The sequence below is a fragment of the Spermophilus citellus genome, assembly GCF_964194105.1.
Source record: "Spermophilus citellus genome assembly, chromosome: X".
Classification (NCBI taxonomy): domain Eukaryota; kingdom Metazoa; phylum Chordata; class Mammalia; order Rodentia; family Sciuridae; genus Spermophilus; species Spermophilus citellus.
In genome coordinates this window covers 32,619,382-32,636,842 of record NC_138190.1, presented here as the reverse complement: position 1 = coordinate 32,636,842, position 17,461 = coordinate 32,619,382, and the positions used below count along the sequence as shown (strand labels likewise).

Sequence of the window (17,461 nt, the reverse complement as noted above, 5' to 3'; positions counted from 1 at the left end):
CACTTGTGTCACACAAAAGCATTTACATGTCAGCAGCCTCCTCATTGAGCAATATTTGTCATCCCTTGGCTATATGACCTGCCTTGGATTTGAGGGCAGTGTTTCATGTTCATTTTTAAATGTACACAAAAACACAAACCAATCATTTAAAAAATAATAATAAAAATAAAATGTCTCCTGTTACTCAGGCACAGAGACCTAGTGATTGGAAAATATTAGATATCCCTAAAGATTTTTTTCCCTAGGGAACATATTGTAATATGGACATTTTGCCTGCCTTGTTTGTTAAAAATATCTGTGAACATGTCAAATTCTAGGTTTAATTTTTTTAACTCCTGCAGCCCCTGAATTCTACTAGTTTATTAAAATAGATGATTTTGATGATTTTAATACACGTTCATGCCCCTAAGAAGTTAATACCTCAGAAAATATATTATTGCAATTTACTGTAATTGAAAGTTCTTTTTACCTCTTTGTAGCAAAGCCTAATTGACATTTGGGCTCCTTCCTACAAGTTGTACTTGCTTGGAAAGAAGGCATTACCAATTGTCCTGCCCTGCAATGAACATGAACAAAGAATGGAAATATGAGAAACTCAACAAGGTCACATTTCACACCCAGACTCAGTAGAACAACTAGGAATTGTCATGCCAGATCACACAGAGACCACCCTGAGTGTTTATGGTTACAAATGAAAGAGAACAAGGATAAACACCAGCAGGAAGACTCTGTGCTTCAGTTTACTTTTGGATTCACCAAGGACCAGAACCCAGATTCCTGCATATATTTCTCCTCCCCTTTCCTATGTCCAGGATTCCCACACTCTCTTTCCCAGCCTGTAGTTACTTTCTAGTGTCTCATCAGTGTGGCTCAAAACCTGGGCTCCCCACCACCCATCTCCCACATCTTGCTGTGTGGCCCCAGGCACTGTGGTCATGCTGGCAGAGGATAAGGGGAACGGTGAGATCATTAACATCAGACAGAAATGGTCTGCTGCAAAGAGTGTTAGCTACTGATGCCAATAGCCATTCTATTCTCTCTTTTCTCCTTAGTAACAAAACTTTAATTTTTAGCTGGGCTTGTTGCCACCTGAAAGAAACAACTGCATTTTCCAGCCTTCTTAGCAACTAAATATAGTCTGTTAATGTAAAAGCCAAAGTGTTTCTGAAGCCTTCAAGTTGTAAGTTGTGAGTAAATTGTAACCAAAGATCTATACACAGAATTATATGTAGAAGGACTGGCATTGTTGCTTATAATGGAAATGACTCAGTTGAAAGCAACCACTTAGTACTCCTCTGCTTCTTTCTGCCTGCCTTTCTGCTGCAAGCTGGAAACCAACAAGATATTCAATATTTGGAGCTCTGGCATCCACCTTGAATCATGAAGTATTCTTAAGGAGGGACAATCAGGCAATGAAGCAGAAACATCTGAGCCTTGTGCTTCATGGACACTGAAGGGACAGGACAGTATTTCTGGATGCCTTACCTTCATGTTTCCTTTTATGCAAGAGTGAGAAATGATTATGTTTCATTTAAGTCTTTTTTGTTTCTGATTTTTCTGTTACATTGAGATATGGAGAAAGAATGTTCCAGAAGAGAGGGCAGCAAGAGAAAGAACCACAGAGCTAAGGCATACCTGGAAAGTTTAAGGAGCATCAAAGTGACTGTTACAGAGTGACCAAGGAGAAGAATGCAAGATGAGATCAGAGAAGTACTGGAAGTCGTTCTATGCAGGATCTTGAATGGCCTCCGGAAGACTTTTACACCAAGAAATAGGAGGAATCATTTCAGGGTTAGATCAGATGAGTGACAGGTGACCTTCATTTGGGTGACATCCATCAGGCCACTGGAGAGGGAAAGCATAGATGCAGCCACACTTGTTAGGAAGCTACTGCAGTAATCCAAAGGCAACATCATGGGGACCTGAACAAACATGGATAAATGGGGGTGGAAAATAGTGTCACATATTTGGTATTTTCTAAAAGCAGAGCCAATGAGATTTCCTGATATATGGATGGTGAGAAAAATTGAGGAATCAAGGGCATCTCCAAAATTTGGGGCCTGGACAACTTGGAAGATTGCAGTTGTTATCAACTTACTAGCTGAAGCTAACTTGGAGGTATTGTGTAAAACCAAAATCATCTTTCTCTTTAAATTTAGTGTGTTCCTTTGCCTCTGGTGCTACTTCAGACCTAGATCTACTCAGACACGCAAGGAAGACTACCAAGGGTCACCCTTCACTCCTTCACTTTGTAATCTCTATAACATCTCATCAGGTCCTCTGATTCCTACTTTCTAAATATTTCATTTATCTATTAACTTCTCTCCTTCTCTACTGCCACCACTTTATTTAAGGCCACCATCATTTCTCATCTTCATTATTACAAGAGCCTCCAAATTGGCAATGAGTCCTCCTTGGATTGAACTATTCACTGCACCACCAAATGAGGGAGTTATTCAAATAACCACCAAATGGGGCAATTATTCAAATGCATAACAGACTCTCATGGTCCACCATTGCCTATTGTTCTTAGATAAAGTCCAAAGTGCACCGGGTGGTTTGCTAAAACTTATTGTTTTGAGCCAGGCACAGTGGCATACGCCTGTAATCCCAATGAATTGAGAGGCTCAGCAGGAGGATTGCAAATTCAAGGCCAGCCTCAGCAACCTAGTGAGACTCTCAGCAACTTAATGAAACTTTTTTGTTGTAAAATAATTTACAGAGGGCTGGGGATGTGGCTCAAGCAGTAGTGCGCTCGCCTGGCATGCGTGAGGCCTGGGTTCGATCCTCAGCACCACATACCGACAAAGATGTTGTGTCCGCCCAGAACTAAAAAAATAAATATTAAAAATTCTCTCCCTCTCTCTCTCTCTCTCTCTCTCTCTCTCTCTCTCTCTCTCTCTCTCTCTCTCTCTCTCCCCTCTCTTAAAAAAATAATAATTTACAGAGAAGTTTCAGGAACTATCAAAAAAAAAATCTCTATATATACTCCTTGCCTAGATATACCATTTTACTTCTCTCTTTCTGAATCACTTGAATATAAATTGCAAACACAATATCCTTTGCCCATAAGTACTTTAGGTTATATCTTCCCAGGAATAAGAATAATAACTTAGAATTATCATAATCATAAAATTAACATTGGTGCAATATGGTTATTTAATATATTGATTTTATTCAGATTTGTCCAATTAAGAAAATTGTGCCTTTTATGGCAAAAGACATACGTATACACATATATGTTAAATTTTCAGCTCCAGTATCACACACTGTATCCAGTATTACACTTGCAGTCTCTAAGTGTCTTTTATCCTAGAATAATTTCCTCCATTGTTACCTTTCATAACCTGACACTTATTAAAAGGATAGGTCAGGAGGCTGGATTGCAGCTCAGTGGTAGAGTGCTTGCCTCTCACCATGTGAGGCCTGGGTTCGATCCTCAGCACCACATAAAAAAAATAAACAAATAAAAATAAAGATAAAAACAGTATAGGTCAGATATTTTGTAGAATGTCCTTCCATTTGGATCTGCCTGATGTTTCCTTATGATTAAATTTAGGTTGTGCATGTTTGACAGGAAGAACAGAGAAGTGGTGTATCATTCTCTCACTTCATATCAGAAGGCAGAGCCTTAGCATGTTTTTTAAAAAAACTTTCTTCTTGATGTTGTTTCTTGTTATTTCTCACTTTCTTCCCATGCAGATCCAAGGCTTTCAAATAGCCCCAGAGATCCATACCAGCCCCATTGCCACTTGGTTAATCTGTGGTGTTCTCTAAAATCTCATAAAGATTATCTTGTCCACAAAATTTTTCCTTAATGCCCAGGCCTGATTTAGGGTCCTCCCTGTGAGCTAGCACAGCACCATGCACCCAGCTATCTAGCACTTCTTAAGCTATATTTTAATTGCCTTTTTACTTGTTTTTAGCCTCATATGGATAATAAGCATCAGAGGGCAGTGGCTATGTAATGTTCACTATTATCACCAGCACATAGCCCAATGCCTGGTACATGGTAGGTACCCCCAACATTTTCCTGAGTAAAGCATCACTTCCATGAATCCTCCTTCACTTCTGCAAGCTTTCTCCTGCGCCTTCACAGAGCTCTTCGGAACTCCATTCTCTCTCATAGTTTTGCTAGGTTGTCCACATTTGGTCTTTGTTAGGAGCCTGGAAAATCCTGGAACCACATGGAAGCTCTTTTGTTGATATCACAGCACCTTAACACAGACCTGGAAAGGAAAAAGAGAGGGAAGAGGGGAGGGAGAGTTGGAGTGGGCCTTTGTTTTAGAACTTTGTTCCTTCTGAGTTTGTGTTAAGCAGGTGCAGACTGTTTTGGAATGTCTCTCCAGCCACTCCTCCCCCTCAAAGCCCACTTCCTGTTTATTCTGCCTCCCAATTTCACAGTGGGGAGGAGTGGGGGATGGGAACCAGTCTCTTCCTTTAGAGGCCTTTCCACTCCCTGCAGGCCCAAATTCGGGAATGAATACTTTGAATTTGAGCTTAAGCTCTTTACAAGTCTTTAAGAGAGTTATCAACAAGAATCTAAAACTTCTAGTGTGGATTCTCATTGGTGGATATATTAATAAGCAATGAAGTGAATGAAAGAAGAAGAAAGGGAAGAAAGAGGCCTGGGAAATGCGCAGATTGAATAATAAATCAGAATTTGGTTGCTGAGTTTTTATAAAGCTTGAAAGAATAAGTCAGGTGAAAGAAAAAAAAAAGCTCTTTTCTCAGAGTTCCTTTTTCTTCTTCCTTCCTTGGCCCTCATATTTAATTAAGACTAGCAGATACTTATTCTAAGATTTTGCAAGTTAGAATTTAATCTTCATAATGACAATTGGAAATCCAGTTCCTTCTCTTGTTTCTCTGCTGTTCTCAACATGTTGCTATATCTCATTGTCCAGTGGTTGCTGGAGCTCCGGCCATTCCAAGTCATTCCATCCAGTAAGAAAGGGAAAGGAGTAAAAGGGATTCTCTCCCCCTTTAAAGATATCTAGAAGTCATAAATCACACTTTTACCTGAGCTCTTTGATTAAAACCTTGTCACTGCGGGGCATGGTGATGCATGGCTATAATCCCAGCGGTTTGGGAGGCTGAGGCAGGATCATGAGTTCAAAGCCAGCTTCAGCTATTTATCAAGGCCCTAACCAACTCAGCAAGACCCTTAATATTTAAAAAAAAAAAAAAAGGCTGGGGATGTGACTCAGTGGTTAAGTGCCCCTGGGCTAAAAAAAAAAAATTGTCCCAAGCTTATTCCTAGCTGCAAGGAATGCTAAGAATTATCTGTTTATCTGGTGTGACCAAGATCAAGGTAAGAAAGACTTGGGGAACTAAGGGAAGACTAGGTATTGGTAAACAACAATCTTTTTTCTTGTACCAGGGATTTAACCTGGGGCAATTTACCACTGAGCCACACCCCCAGCCCTTTTTATTTTTATTTTTTTTAATTTTGAGGCAGAGTCTTGATAAATTGGTCAGGGCCTAATTTTCCCCAGGCTGGCCTCGAACTCATGATCCTCCTGTCTCAGTCTCCCCAGTCTCTGGGATTACAGGTATGTGCCACTATCCCCAGCATAAACAAAAATCTTTGACATAATTTACCCATCTTTAAAATAAGGATATTGGGCTGGGGATGTGGCTCAAGCGGTAGCGCGCTCTCCTGGCATGCATTCGGCCCGGGTTCGATCCTCAGTACCACATACAAACAAAAATGTTGTGTCTGCCGATAACTAAAAAATAAATATTAAAATTCTCTCTCTGGGTCCTTTGGAGAAAAAAAAAATGAGATTTTCACCAGTCCTAGCAACAAACCTATCAGGAAGGAAGTATACCCCATAAGTGCACATTAAGGGATAGTTTTTTGCTATTTATATTAAATCTTTATGGTTGTATATCCATTTTGCAAAAGAGAAAACTAAGGATCCAAGAAGCTAATTAACTCCCTGAGGAAACAGAACAAATTGACAGAACTGGGGCTAAAACCAGACTCTTTGATTCCAAGTCATGGTTTTTCTTCCACTACTGTGTGCCACCTTTCCCTCTACTTCACCTTGCCACAACCACCTGTCTTATTATGTATGACCTTTGTGTTCATGGAGTTGACATCTAATACACTTCTCTCCATTGCAAATCTTTTATGCTGCATTCTCACACTAAATCATCACCATTCAATGAGAGATAAGAGTGTTAGGTACCAATTGTGAGGACATTGTCAATCAAAAGGCCCTGGGACAACTGGATCTCTCCTACATTCGTTGGCAAGAGAGTAAATGTTGCAGTCACTTTGGAAAACACTTCCAGTAGCTTCTGATAACACTAAATATATACCTATCCTATGAACTAGCAATCTCATTCCTATGCATTTATTATTTATGTCTTTTAAGAGGATTGTACTAGAATGTTCTTTTATTCATAATAGCCAAAATAAATAAATAAAATGAAAACAACCTCAATGCCCATCAAAAAGGCAATGGATAGAAATGCATACAATAGGAATCACAGAAATGTATACAAACAAATGCTGTTTAGTATTAATAAGGAATGACTACTCAATCAGGAAAATGGGTGAATCTCAGAAATACAATGTTGAGTGAAAGGAGCCAGACACAAAAGTGTACATACTATGTAATTCTCTTTCAACCAAGTTCAAAAACAGGCAAGTTTTCAACCAAGTTCAAAACAAATTACATGGGGGTAGAAATAAGAATAGTGTTTGCTTTGGAGTGGAGGGGTCAAAGAGGGTCATAGATTAGAAGTGAAGATGCAATAACTTTCTAAGGTGATGGTTATGTTCTGCATCTTGATTGAGATGTTGATTATGGCTATATGCACTTGTCAAAATTTAATGAACTGTATACTTAATATCTGTGTATTTTAGTACATGTAATTATATGCAAATACAAAGCAAAAATAATAATGAAACAGGAAGCACTACATTAAAAATGCAAAATACTTTGGAAGGGAAAGAAGTGATGATGAAGCAAAAAGGAGAGGAAGGGGGGCTGGGGATGTGGCTCAAGCGGTAGCGCGCTCGCGCCTGGCATGCGTGCTGCCCGGGTTCGATCCTCAGCACCACATACCAACAAAGATGTTGTGTCCGTCAAGAACTAAAAAATAAATATTAAAAAAAAAATTCTCTCTCTCTCTCCTCTCTCACTCTCTCTTTAAAAAAAAAAAAAGGAGAGGAAGGGTCAGATGCATTACATGCCTGTAATCCCAGCTACTCAGGAGGCTGAGGCAGGAGGATCACACCGGGGCAATTTAGCGAGGAGTTTAAAATAAAGTACAAAGGGTCTGGGGATGTAGCTTAGTGGTAGAATGTCCCTGGGTTCAATACTCAGTACTACTAAAAAAAAAAAAAAAAAAGAAAGAAAAAACGATGAATGTAAGAATTTAAGCACAAATACAATAACAAATGATGTCACTATATTTGAAGCAAGCTTATTTAATAATATAATAGCAGCTCCATAAATAGTGTCTTATTATGCAGGGCCACAGTCACCAATATTAAAGCCTAAAAGGAAAATCAACTTTCTTTCAAGAAAAAAGACAAAAAGAACCTTTTGATAGTATTTTCAGGTGGTGCTTAGAAATTCTATTTTAACCAACCCAAAGGCAACAAATAGATTAGGTACCAAGAGTGTGTAACCTTTTCATTTCCTGGCTATACACTAGAAAGTATGTATTTTAGTTTCTATTGCTTCTGTACAAAAATCCCACAAAGTCAGGGACTTAAAACAACATGGCATTATCACCTTTCAGTTCTGAAGGTCAGAGGTCCAAAATGGGTCTCCCTCAGCTAAAAGGTGGTGTTGGTGGGGCTGCATGCCTTCTGGAGGATTCGAAGAAGATTCTGTTTCCTGACCTTTTCCAGCTGCAAGAGGAGAAGCTGCCTACATTTCTTGGCTCCTGGCTCCTGTTCCCATCTTCATAGCCAACAATGACAAGTTGCTTTCCTCATGCTGCACCTCCAGGACTCTGACTCTCCTGCCTCTACTTCCATCTTTTAAAGAGTCTTGTGATTACATTGGACCCATCCAGATAATTCAGAATGATTTGCCCCATCTGAAAGCCAGATGACTTTATTTCCATCTGCACCTTTAATTACCCCTTACCATGCAAATTAATATATTCAGAGATTCTGGTGAGTTGGACATGGGCATATTTGGGGGAACCATTTTTCTCCTTACTCTGATAAATTTTAACACAACTATAATATGTTATTTACAGCATCTCTTCAGCCATCTACTATTTCTAATCCTTTTGTACTCTGAATCAGTCATCAGATGAATATTTCCAAAGGCTCCATATTTATCATAAGTGACTATTCAGGTAAATGTGATAAAATAGACCCCCTCCTATAAATTCTGTTCTACTTTGAATTGTTTTCATTTAGTCAGACAATCCTCTGAAATTTGGAAAAAGGCCTCTGTTTCAGTTATCTATTACTGTGTAACAAACCACTTAGTGGTTTAAAAGAATGAAAATATTTTGTACACAAATCTGAAATCTGGGCAGGGCTCAACAGGGACAGCTTGTCTCTACTCCACTTGGCATCAGCTGGGGTGGCTCAAAGGCTGGGAGCTGGATTCATTTGATGGCACACTCACATGTTTGGGTGTTGATGGTGGCTGTTAGCTGGGACCTCAGTTGTGCTGTCAGCTGGAATACCTAGATGTAGTCTCTCCATGTAACTTGGGCTTCCTCCCAGTGTGGGAACTGGGTTCCAAGGGCCAGCATCTCAAGAGATGGCTGTGTATTTCATATAAGAGGAAGATATATCTCCTTTCATGGCCTGGCCTTGAAAGTACCAGCCAAATTCATGCAGTCCAAGCAGTCATAGTCACAATGACCCATCTAAATTCAAGGGGTGGGGGGAGATGCAGATTATACCTCTTGATGGAAATCGGCAAAGTTGTGAAAGAGCATGTAGGGCCAGAAATAAGGGCAGCCATGTTTGGAAAATATGATTTGCCACATTTTCTCTGCCCTTGTTCCATTTTCTTGCTTCATTCTTGTCTCTTCCCATTTCTTCCACTCTATTTGTCTCCTTTATATAATTGTCCCTTCCCTTTGGTCTTTTTTTTTTCCTTACCCTTTCTATCTCCAGATTAGGACAATCCTGAGTTGGCAATCATAAGGTGATGGAAGAGAACTATGGGACCTTCACAAGAGGGGCACCTAAATACTGATATCAGGTATTATTTAACCACTTGGGACCTACAAAATGGCAATTTCATATGCTTCAATTTAAAATTTTTGGCTGCCTTTCCACTCAGAGAAAAAGTTACCATAGCCTGATCCCAGGGAAAAATGATTTCTTACTTCCCTTACTCATACCAACCCAGAGATGGTAGGGTGAAATGTGGTAAATTTGGAAAGCCTAAATTAGGTAGTCTTGTCTTGGCACCTCTCTTTTCCCACATGGGGCCAACATGGCTGTAGGAAGCAGACATTTTCTTTAGCTCGAAAACCCACTAGGTTTTGGAGATTCCTCCCAGACTTCAACACCAGGGTTAACCATCTATATTTCTGGCATTCTCCCTCCAAACACTTAAGCTATGAAGGACTTGTCAACAAGTACTTAGCACAACAGAAACAAATTATACTCCCAAAGCATCCATGAGTTGCAAGCTGCAATGTCAATTAGATACCATAAAATACTACACCTTCTTTTGAATGAGTAATCTACACTAACTACACTCCTTGCATTCTGCACATACTTTGGCTACTCTGGAACATATAAATGTTCTTTCACTATATATATATATATATATATATATATATATATATATAAAATTTTTTAAAAGCAGTGCTTAAAATTAATATTGCATGTGAACAACTGGAAAAAGTTGAAAACCTTGGTCAGAACCAACAATGCAGTACTTTCGTTTTTATCTTTCCTTGACTACCAAACAGGAAATTTCCTCAATTAGATGTCTGCCATGAAGAAAAAAAGGCCATTATCCAAGGACACAGCAAGTTCTGTCAGGTATTTCAACATGGTGGAAGAGTAGTCAGGCTTTAATTGGCCATATTGAGCTCGCCCACAAGCTACAACATTCTTTACCTCAGCAGTATGGTATTCAAAAGGGGGAAAAAAACTACAAAGTTAGTTTCTACCTTTGAAAACATCAAATGAATCATGTCCAGTTTCATCCTGCAAACTGAACGCTGGTTGATAAAAGTGCACATATCAACACTACTAAGATTGATATTGAAAAGTAAAATAGATTCCAGAAAATGCCCCACCCCCAACATTGTTTATTGTGCTAGTTAAAAATAAAGAACTAGGCTGTTTTGCTGGTATTTTTCTACTATTCTTATCTACTGTGTTAGAAACCACTTTCTCTAGACAATTCAAGATCAGAAACTTACCATCTATAACCCTGTTCATAACTAGCAATAAGGACATTGTACAATCCAAACCCTTACCAGCTTCAGTTGGGCACACTGGCAGATAATATTTAAAAAACTGCTAGGCAGAGGGTTCTGAAAGAATAGAAAGAGGTAGCAGAATATAAGAAAAAGCTTGGGAAGGTACAAAAACAAATGTTCCTCTTAAAAACAGAGAATGCCAAAACAGGAAGGACTGACGAGATGGTTGTGGTTTTACTCGGCCTCATTTAGACAGATGCACAACTATATGTTTTCTGTTTTAACTTGACTAAGAACGTTGACATTAAAAAGAAAACAGCTAGCTAAATTAAAACAGGATGGAGACATTTTTGGCAAGGTGAAATCTTCACTGCTTCATGGAAAAAGTATCTGTTTGGATCTAGAGTAGCTGCCTTTGCTCTATTTGCCACCATTGGAGTGCTAAATAATAAGTAGTGGGGAAAGTTCTGTGTACAGATGTGGTTTTCGTTTTCTTTACCAGACATTTCACTAATTAAATACCACTCTTCAATGGAGCAAAGAGACTCCTAAGGAATGGGAGGAATGTGGGAGGTTGGGAGAAAAGCCATGGAATCCTCATTAGTTGAACCGGGAAGAGACTAAAGCTTGAGCTTCTTATTGCCTTTCTGTTGGCTTTACACCCTTTGTTCATCTTGAAAGCCAAGGAGGCAGGACAGAACAAATGGGACTCCTACTGTCCATTCTGCCTCCTTACCTTCCTACTCCTAAGGCCTTGCCACTCTCCATGGAAAAATGGGTCCTCAAAGCTGACAGCTTATGTCCCTACTTCTAGACCATACTCTGGGCATGTGAACTCTCAGGGTTCCCTGTCTAAATGGCCATTGGAAGAAACAAACCCAAGCCAGTCGCCAAGACCTTCACAGGCAACTGGCTTGGGTTTGTTTTTTCCAATGGTTGATGAGCTAGTGGGGTGTGCATCCCTCGACCTGAGGCTTGGCAGGGAGCTATGGAAGGGGCTTAGATATGGACACCAGGCTTTCCATAAGTTTGCATGCAAAGGCCCTCTGCAGTGCAAAATGGAGTTTGAGTAGGAAGGACAGAGTGAGGGACTTCTACAGTGGGACCTGCAAGGCAGGAGCCACGTATGTTGAGTCAAAGGATGGTACTGGCTTCCAGATTCAGAAACTATTATTGGTAGCAGACTACCACAACTATTGTACCTAACAGAAAGCTCTACACAGCTCTAAATGAACTAGAGGCCAAGTCAAGTGTTTTGAGTAACTAAAGAACAAACTTTAAATTCCCTTGAGTTATTTAAAAAGATGGACATCACCTTAAAAGAAAAAAAATAATATTTTTCTGCTTAAATTATCTTGCTAATTAAAGCAATTTATCCTTGGTTAGAAGTTTTTAAACTTTAAAAGGACTAGCATTTAATTTTAAAAGACCAATCCAATATCCAACATGTTTAAAGTCTCCAAAACTTTCCAAACAACCTTTTTTATTAGTTGGGGACAAAAAATTAACCTCCAAAATTTTAAAGAAAGCACTCCTTCTGGCATTACTTTATCCAAAACTCTTTAAAATAAATCACACGAGAGCAAAATGATTGGTAAAAGTGTGCTAGATGCCCCATAAAAATGATAAATGCTTTGTTGGGTTTTTTTTTGTTGGTTTGGGAGGGATTGAATCCAGGGGTTCTATCACTGAACTACATCCTCAGCCCTTTATCTTTTTTGAGTCAGGGTCTCCCTAAATTGCCCAGGCTGGCCTGTAACTTGCGATCCTCCTGACTCAACCTCCTTATAGCTGGGATTACAGGTGTGTACAGGAATTTGCACCCAGTAAGTGCCTTGTTTTTTTTTTTTTTTAAGATATTTGGTATAAGGTTTGAACTCTAAGTCTACTGGAACTATGTCCAATGTGCAAACATCTGAGAACCACTGGCAATGTAAAACAAAGGAGAAACAGAGTAAAAAGGAAGAAACAGAAGGACAGAGAGACAGAAAGAGACAATATTTCCCAAATGATTTTTTTCAGCAACTAAAAATAAGGGGAAAATACTGAGGAACACATAAATGACAGTATCATTCTTTTTTTCTTTTTTTAAAATCAGAAATAGTAAGTTAGTTTTCAGACTAGTCCAAAGAATAAGAATCCCATGCCATACTCTCCAACAAATTAGCTTCGGAGAAGCTAAGTTAGCCCAAACCACTAAGTAATGTTGTACTAGCACAAAAGGTGAAAATCCTGAAGCCAGCAAAGCAGAAAGCTGTTTTTCAGACACAAATCCAGGTTTTCTCAAAGGCTGCAGTGTTGAGGTTTTGATGTAGAAAATTCTTCTTAAATGTTAACAATGTTTGGAGGGTAATCAATTCCAATGTGAGCTGTCCCTTTCTGTCCAGTTCATCTATCCATGTCTTCCCTTCAGTCATAAAAAGTACATGGACAGGGGCACTGTGGGATAGCTTTTCTCTCCCAAGGCTCTATGAGGAGGTGCTTCATAATGTAAGCAAATATTCAAAGACCTTCTGAAGAGATGAAAGTCACTTATGACTTTACCTCAGAAATTGAGCAAACTTGTAAATAGCTTGAGAAGTTTTACCAGGTGAGTCTTATTGAGATGTGTCCTGTTTTTATTTCATAAACTGAGCTTCAATAAAATGCTCAGTGGAATAGTACTTAATGGGCCTGGGAAACCTTATTGGTTCATAAAAATTCCAATGCTATTTAGCAGTAAACATCATTAGTCCTCAGAATCACTATTTATATATTAAAAACACACTTACATGCAGCAGTGTTTTAAAAAATAAAGTTCATAATTGATACACCATTATTTAATTTTGCTAGCTGTATCTACTTTTCTGTATTCTGTGTACCATCAGAATATTCTAAAAACAAATTGCTTCTAACAAATAGCACATAAAGTTCTTGCCTTCACTATGACTGTTCAGTTTTAATTGGGACTCCCTCTCATGTCTTGGAGAAAATAGTTTAATAATAGTTTCATGCATGTAATTGAACTTTTACTTTTTAAAATACACATCCTGTCCAAAACCTCGTATTTTCAGGGGAGGAAATGGACATATGAACCAATATATGAAGAAAGAAACCTGTAAGGTATTTCAGCAATGCCTGAGGAAACTTAAGTATGAAACTATCTCTATACATATACCATTTCATTTAATTTTCACTGCAACTCCAAAAAGTAGGCATTTAAATTATTATGTCTGACTTCAAATGTAGCAACAGGTTATGAAAGTTGAATACACAAAACTAATAAGTAGTAACAAGAGGATTTATACACACAATTTTCTGGCTCCAAAGTCTTTGTGTTTCTTTCTACCATGTGGCCTTGTAGTTTCTTCTTTGAATATTTTGCTTGTACTTTCAAGGGAACACAAGAGGCTATACACCTTACTTAGGGTGTTACCCAGATTATCTTCATATATTAACCATTAACTTTCTCTGGCAACTGGCAGGCACCCCTGTCTTGAGACCTCCCTGTTTTTTTTTTCACTGCTGCTAAAAGCTGATAATAGACTTGAGCTGTGCCTGCCTTCAATGCACATAATATGCTTTTTCCTAAACTGTACAATTATATCATTTTAAATTCAAGCCCTATTTGTTTCAAGAATGCCTCATGACTTCCAAGATTGAAAACTGAAGTTGACCTGACATTTATCCCCTCAACACAAATAATGAAATAAACAAAATGCAGAGTGCTGCTTCACCTGTCCCACCATTCCCAAAGGGCATCTTAAAAATATTCCTAAGGGCCCTACAGCAGGCTTGAGCAGATATGCTACCTTTGGTTGCAGACTTGGGGTCACTAAAAAACTAGAAGCAGAGCTAGGCACCCTGATCAACAAAGCTTAGTACTGTTGGGAACTACTGAAAAGGGGCATTGCTTATGTTTTAATACACATAACTACCTCCTAAGGTCAACATAAAACACTTGTAAATAAAAACCTGCTAGGGGTGCACACTAGGATCAACTGGTGTTTCTTTGTACATTTTCTTTTGTCCATAGTAAAATTTCAGACTTTAAAGTTTTTAAACCACTCCAGCTGGTGCTGAGAATCTTAAAAATTCAAAATGGTGATTAAGCACTCCAATAAGCTGGCCAAGTTGGTTGAAAGATACATGTACCTTCCCAAACACTTTGAATATTTGACTTTTTGTTGAGATGTATGATCCTATTTGGGTACTGAATTGGCAATATAGCTTGGAAGTAAATCTTGTCAGTTGCTACTTTCCAAACAGAACTAAATACTTGCAGAGATGAGTATCCACCACTCTGAAATACCAGAGAAAATAAAATTTACTTTTTGCTATAAAATATTTTTATTTAACGACTAAGCCACTCACTGGTAGAAGAAAAATCAACACACACTTGTCCAGTTTAGTTAACACATTTGCTTTTTTTTTTAATTTTTTTTAGAATATAGTCTACATCTGGATTAAAAAAAGTTTTAAATAAACTTAAAACATATAACAATTATGGAACCCTTCATCATTCTATGTACAACACGGATAGAATGTCAGTTGGTTCCATTTCGGATACATCCACTTTCTCATGTTATTAATTTCACTGGCTGAGAGGCAAGCTTCATACAAGCTTGTGCACTGCCAGTTTACACACACTGGGGTGGGGGTGGGGTGTCGTGAAAGGGATGGGGTGGGGTGCCACAGGACTACTTACTGTACAGTGTAACAGAAAATCATTAATAAAGTAGTACCAGTTACCAACAGTGCAGTTTGTGCGCTTATCACAATGGAATCGCTGAAGTTTCAGAGCAAGGAGGGGATTTGAAATACTTAAGACAGGGCCACTGTTACAAAAAGAAATAGTGCAAACAGGAAAACTGATGCAATCCTAGCAACGCCAGGGCCTCCACCGGCTCAACAGCAGGGCGGGAGGGAGTTTGCGCGCCCCGCCTTCCCCGGCACCCAGCTCCGGGTTGCATTCCCAAGTGTGGCAACCCGGCACCGCGCCCTGGCATGGCTCCTTCTCAGGCCCTTTTCCTCCGGAAAGAACAGAAAAGAAACCCCAGGAAAGGCACAGGCTGAATGTGGGGCGTCAGCCCAGTCCCATTCCCACCAACGTAGAAGGCAGGCCCCCTCCTGGGGGGTCCTTGAGCCCCTCTCCAGCCACCAATTTCCTCTCTGCTCCCCAAGGGGGCCTTCACCTCACATAGCCCCACCAAACCCCTGCACATACACAGCCCAACTTTGCCGTCTGCCCTTCGTGCCCCACAACCAGGAAGAAAACAGCTTTTAAGGAAAGAGAGAGGGTAAGAGATGGGGACCGAGTGGGTGCTGGGCAGCTGCAGGCGCCCCGCCTCAGTGGCCCCAATTGCCGAAGCCGATCTCTTGCTTATATCTGTTGGTGAGGATGTTGGCTTTGCGGGTGAGTTTGGAAAGAACAGTGTGCAGACCGCGCAGGTGGTAGTGGAACTGCTGCTCCAGGTCTTCCTCACCGGCGTCCGCGCTCTCCAAGTGGCTCAGGTCCACCAGGATGTCCTTGGACTTCCAGGCGGTGCTCTCCTCGCTCCCTGACTGCGAGGGCGGCGGCTGGTGCAGGACTCCCCACTCGATGTCGTTGCGGATGGACTTGAGCAGCACATAGTGGCTGTACATGTCCCGGGAGGGCGCGAAAAAGCTGCCGTTGGCGCTGCCCGGGCTGGGGGTCGGGGTCGTGCGCTCCTCCAGGCAGCTACCACTGCCGCCTACCTCCACGCCGACGTCGTTGTCTAGCCCGGGCTCCGCCAGGGGCACGTCGCGCAGCAGGCTGGGCACCATCACCGTCTGGTCCATGTTGTTCACGGCACCGATGAAGCGGTTCATGGCGTTGAAGAGCGAGTGCTTCTGGTTATAGGTGTCGCAGATTTGCATCATGGTGGCCGCGCGGGAGTCGAAATGCAAGGGTACAGGGATGGCCGGCCCGGGCAAGGGGGTGCCCGCCTTCAAGCACTCTCTGAGGCCCGCGCAGGGAGAACGGCTATAGCTGGCGAGGCGGGATTCCCACCTCCTCCTCCCTCTCCAACTCTCGTCTTTCTCGCAGCCCGGCCCTGCTTGATGCGCGTTTTCTCCTAGCTTTGGCGTCCGGAAGCTCTTGATGGCGGTGGGTGGTCGATGGGTCGAGCCTTGCCTGATTGGGAGACAGGGACGAAAGAACAGGAAGATTATTACCCTGTTAGCGCGCTCCGAGCCCCTGCCCGCGCGCTCCTCCCTCTCTGGCAACTGCTAGCCCGGGACGGCGCCAGGGTGGCTCCCTGCGACCAGATGGTCCCACCTCTTCACCTGCTAGTTGAGGGTCACGGAGAGAAGGGATCTACCCCTCTCCCCAGCTTCTCCCTCCGAAAAACCTGAGCTCAAGCATCCACGCTGGCCGGGGCAGCGATGGGGCGAGGGCACCCACCCACCTTCTTTTGTGCCTCGAGATCCCCCGCTCCTTAGCAGCTCAGTGTTTTTTCTGCGGGCAGCTGCTGCCCAAGGGCGCTGCTTCGGTCAGTGGCAGGACTGTGACTGAGGGTGGTGGCCGATGCGTCAGCCCCCTACCCATCCCAGGTGCCCAATTTATAGTCCAGGAAAGGTGTCGGCGTCGTCCTGTGCCACCCCCGGTGTCTCCTCCTCCTGCCTCCCCCAGCAGCGCCCAGATAAAAGGCCCCAGCCGGGATGACCGCGAGTAACACTCGCCCGGCCCTTTCTACAGTGGGGGCGGGGCGCGCCTGGCCAGCTCCGCCTCTCGCCTGATACCCCAGCTGAGGGAGGGCGCCCGGGCAGGGCAGGGCCAAGCGGGATGGAGCAGCGGCGCCCCGCCAACACCAAGCCCAGGGCAAGCCGGCTGGGGGAGGGTCAGGACAGCACCGAAAGCGCCCGTGTCACGACCGTCGGGAGGCCGGGCTGGTGCGCCGGTGCTGGGCGGGCCTGACGCGCGCTTGCCGGGTGGGATGACCGGAATGCACGTATCCGGGTTGCAAAGTGAGCCCTCAACCCCAAATCTGGAGTGACGGCAGCCTGGAAATTGATGCCTCAGTTTATTATTAGCCACCGGGGAAGTGGGACCCGCAGCTGCCCCAACTACATCCTGGGACTC

General features: G+C 41.9%; 1 protein-coding gene across 2 annotated transcripts; it reads right to left on the bottom strand.

Annotated features, from left to right (window-relative positions):
• Positions 1-14,763: 14,763 nt before the first annotated feature.
• Positions 14,764-17,054, bottom strand: MID1IP1 (MID1 interacting protein 1). 2 transcript variants are annotated; one of them, XM_081277099.1, is made up of 2 exons: positions 16,784-17,054; positions 14,764-16,513 (listed from the first exon to the last, which is right to left on the bottom strand). In XM_081277099.1, exon 2 carries the CDS (start codon positions 16,258-16,260, stop codon positions 15,706-15,708), a length of 555 nt encoding a protein of 184 aa, XP_081133225.1. In that variant the 5' UTR covers positions 16,261-16,513; positions 16,784-17,054; the 3' UTR covers positions 14,764-15,705. The 2 variants fall into 2 exon arrangements, with proteins under 2 accessions (XP_081133225.1, XP_081133224.1); XM_081277098.1 differs by having other exon boundaries at positions 16,788-17,054.
• Between the last annotated feature and the right edge of the window lie 407 nt (positions 17,055-17,461).